We start from the raw sequence: 2068 nt of genomic DNA on the forward strand, positions 1-2068 counted from the left end.
CCTGCCTCAGCCTCCTGAGTAGCTGGGACTACAGGCACGCGCCACCATGCCCAGCTAATTTTTTGTAGTTTTAGTAGAGACGGGGTTTCACCATGTTGACCAGGATGGTCTCGATCTCTTTACCTTGTGATCCACCCGCCTCGGCTTCCCAAAGTGCTGGGATTACAGGCTTGAGCCACCGCGCCCGGCTGTTGTTTTTTTGTTTTAAAGACGGGGTTTCACCGTGTTGGTCAGGCTGGTCTTGAACTCCCGACCTCAGGTGATCCGCCCGCCTTGGCCTCCAAAGTGCTTGGATTATAGGTGTGAGCCACCCCGCCCGGCCATTATTTCATAGCTTATTAGAGCATTTCCATGATACTGGATATTTAAGTTTGTGGCATTCTTACTTTTGACACTGTGAATGCCATCTTTGTTTATAGGAGCTTCCTTCTGAAACAAAGGCCTGGAGGTTGTAACTGCCTTTCTCTGATCTCTGCTACAAGGATGAGCCATGTGTGTAACGGAGAAGGCTCATGGACTGTTCTCTGCCAAGGCTTTTGCAGTCTTACTTTCCAATTATTTGGGCTGTAGAAACTTTTACAACTGGTGAGACTTTTACTCTCTAGAGTTTACTTACTCCTTCCATTCCTGCTTGAAAAGTAGTGTAGCCATTCTTGCCTGTACTTATCTTTGTCTTGAAATAGCTTGCTAAGGCAGTCAGTAGATTCAGTATACTCCATCATTCTGACTCTTCCCACCACTTTCCCTGGGCCAGCAGGCTCAGTGGATATTCGGTTCCTGAAAGGCAGCAGTGAATGCAGGCATTCTTTCAAGCAGACGATATTTCGTCATAATATGCCAGGCTGTGGCATTTTGCCATCTGACCAATAAGCCAGACTCACATATTTTAGGTTTTTGTTCACAGCACTACCCCACATCAGGGTGCTCATTTGTTGTCAGTCAGGGTTTGGTCAGGACAACGGAAACTGTCCTAGGTATTTCAAACAGGAAGGCATTTAACATAGTGAACTAGAGGCTCACAGAACCATTGTCAGGGCTGGGGGTAGTGTGATGGCCGCAAAGCCAGAGAAAGTTGCTGTTAGCTTTCAGAAAATTAGGAAGTACAAGAATTGTAGGAAACTTGCATATCAGCTGGGCCCTCTGTGGGACCAGGGAAGGTGAATTTCAGGAGAGTCCTTGGACTAGGCTGCTGGGACAATGTGACAACAGCCTGGAGACTAAGCCCACACCCGTGCCCACCCCTGGGGAAGAATCCCACCTCTGCTGCTCCTCCGCTTTCTGAACCTTGTAGGGTATCGGGTAGCTGAGCCTCTCCTCACCGGCCAGGATCCAAGTGAGGTGGTTCCTGCTATACGAGGGAGGGCACAGACTGGGAGGAAATGCTGCTTTGTTCCAGCTTCCCCTAAAGCTGAGAGGACCACTGAACCTTACAAAAATAGAACAATTCTCAGTGTATTGCCGGTAAACTCTCTTACAGATAAAAACTTTGCCGTCTGGAAGTTAATGCAAATATATGCATAAATAACATTTTATTTTTGTAATCACTTTTGTTTTTAGACTATAAAGCAATTGGCAAAATAGGAGAGGGAACGTTTTCTGAAGTTATGAAGATGCAAAGCCTGAGGGATGGAAGCTACTATGCATGTAAACAAATGAAGCAGCGCTTTGAAAGGTAGGCCATCAGAGATGTACTTAGGACCGACAGATCCAGATTGCAGCTAAGAACGGCAACTTAATATTAGCAGAGAAAGTTTATTCATTAATAATGTGTAAGATACAATCAGATTTTTTCGGGCAGTGAGGGTTATATGTTAATGTTATGTTTGTCATACCAGAATTTACTCATATCTAGGCTTACTGTAATAGCAGTAATCTATGGCCACAAAAAATTTTGTTTTAAAAGTGTGCCTCGCCTTAAACAGTTTGTGTGTTCTTAAAAGTTATGTATGTGGGCTGGGCGCGGTGGCTCAAGCCTGTAATCCCAGCACTTTGGGAGGCCGAGGCGGGTGGATCACGAGGTCAAGAAATCGAGACCATCCTGGTCAACATGGTGAAACCCCGTCTCTAC

At 45.8% G+C, this 2068-nt stretch overlaps 1 protein-coding gene across 1 annotated transcript in view; it reads left to right on the forward strand.

Annotated features, from left to right (window-relative positions):
* The first annotated feature begins 381 nt into the window (after window positions 1–381).
* Window positions 382–2068, forward strand: part of MOK (MOK protein kinase) — a 36849-nt gene continuing 35162 nt past the window's right edge. Inside the window, exons 1-2 of the mRNA XM_017528085.2 lie at window positions 382–585; window positions 1558–1672. Of these exons, the coding sequence (XP_017383574.2) occupies window positions 513–585; window positions 1558–1672 (188 nt within the window). The 5' untranslated portion in view covers window positions 382–512. The remainder of the gene's footprint in view (window positions 586–1557; window positions 1673–2068) is intronic.

Source organism: Cebus imitator, unplaced genomic scaffold, assembly GCF_001604975.1.
Source record: "Cebus imitator isolate Cc_AM_T3 unplaced genomic scaffold, Cebus_imitator-1.0 Scaffold52, whole genome shotgun sequence".
Classification (NCBI taxonomy): domain Eukaryota; kingdom Metazoa; phylum Chordata; class Mammalia; order Primates; family Cebidae; genus Cebus; species Cebus imitator.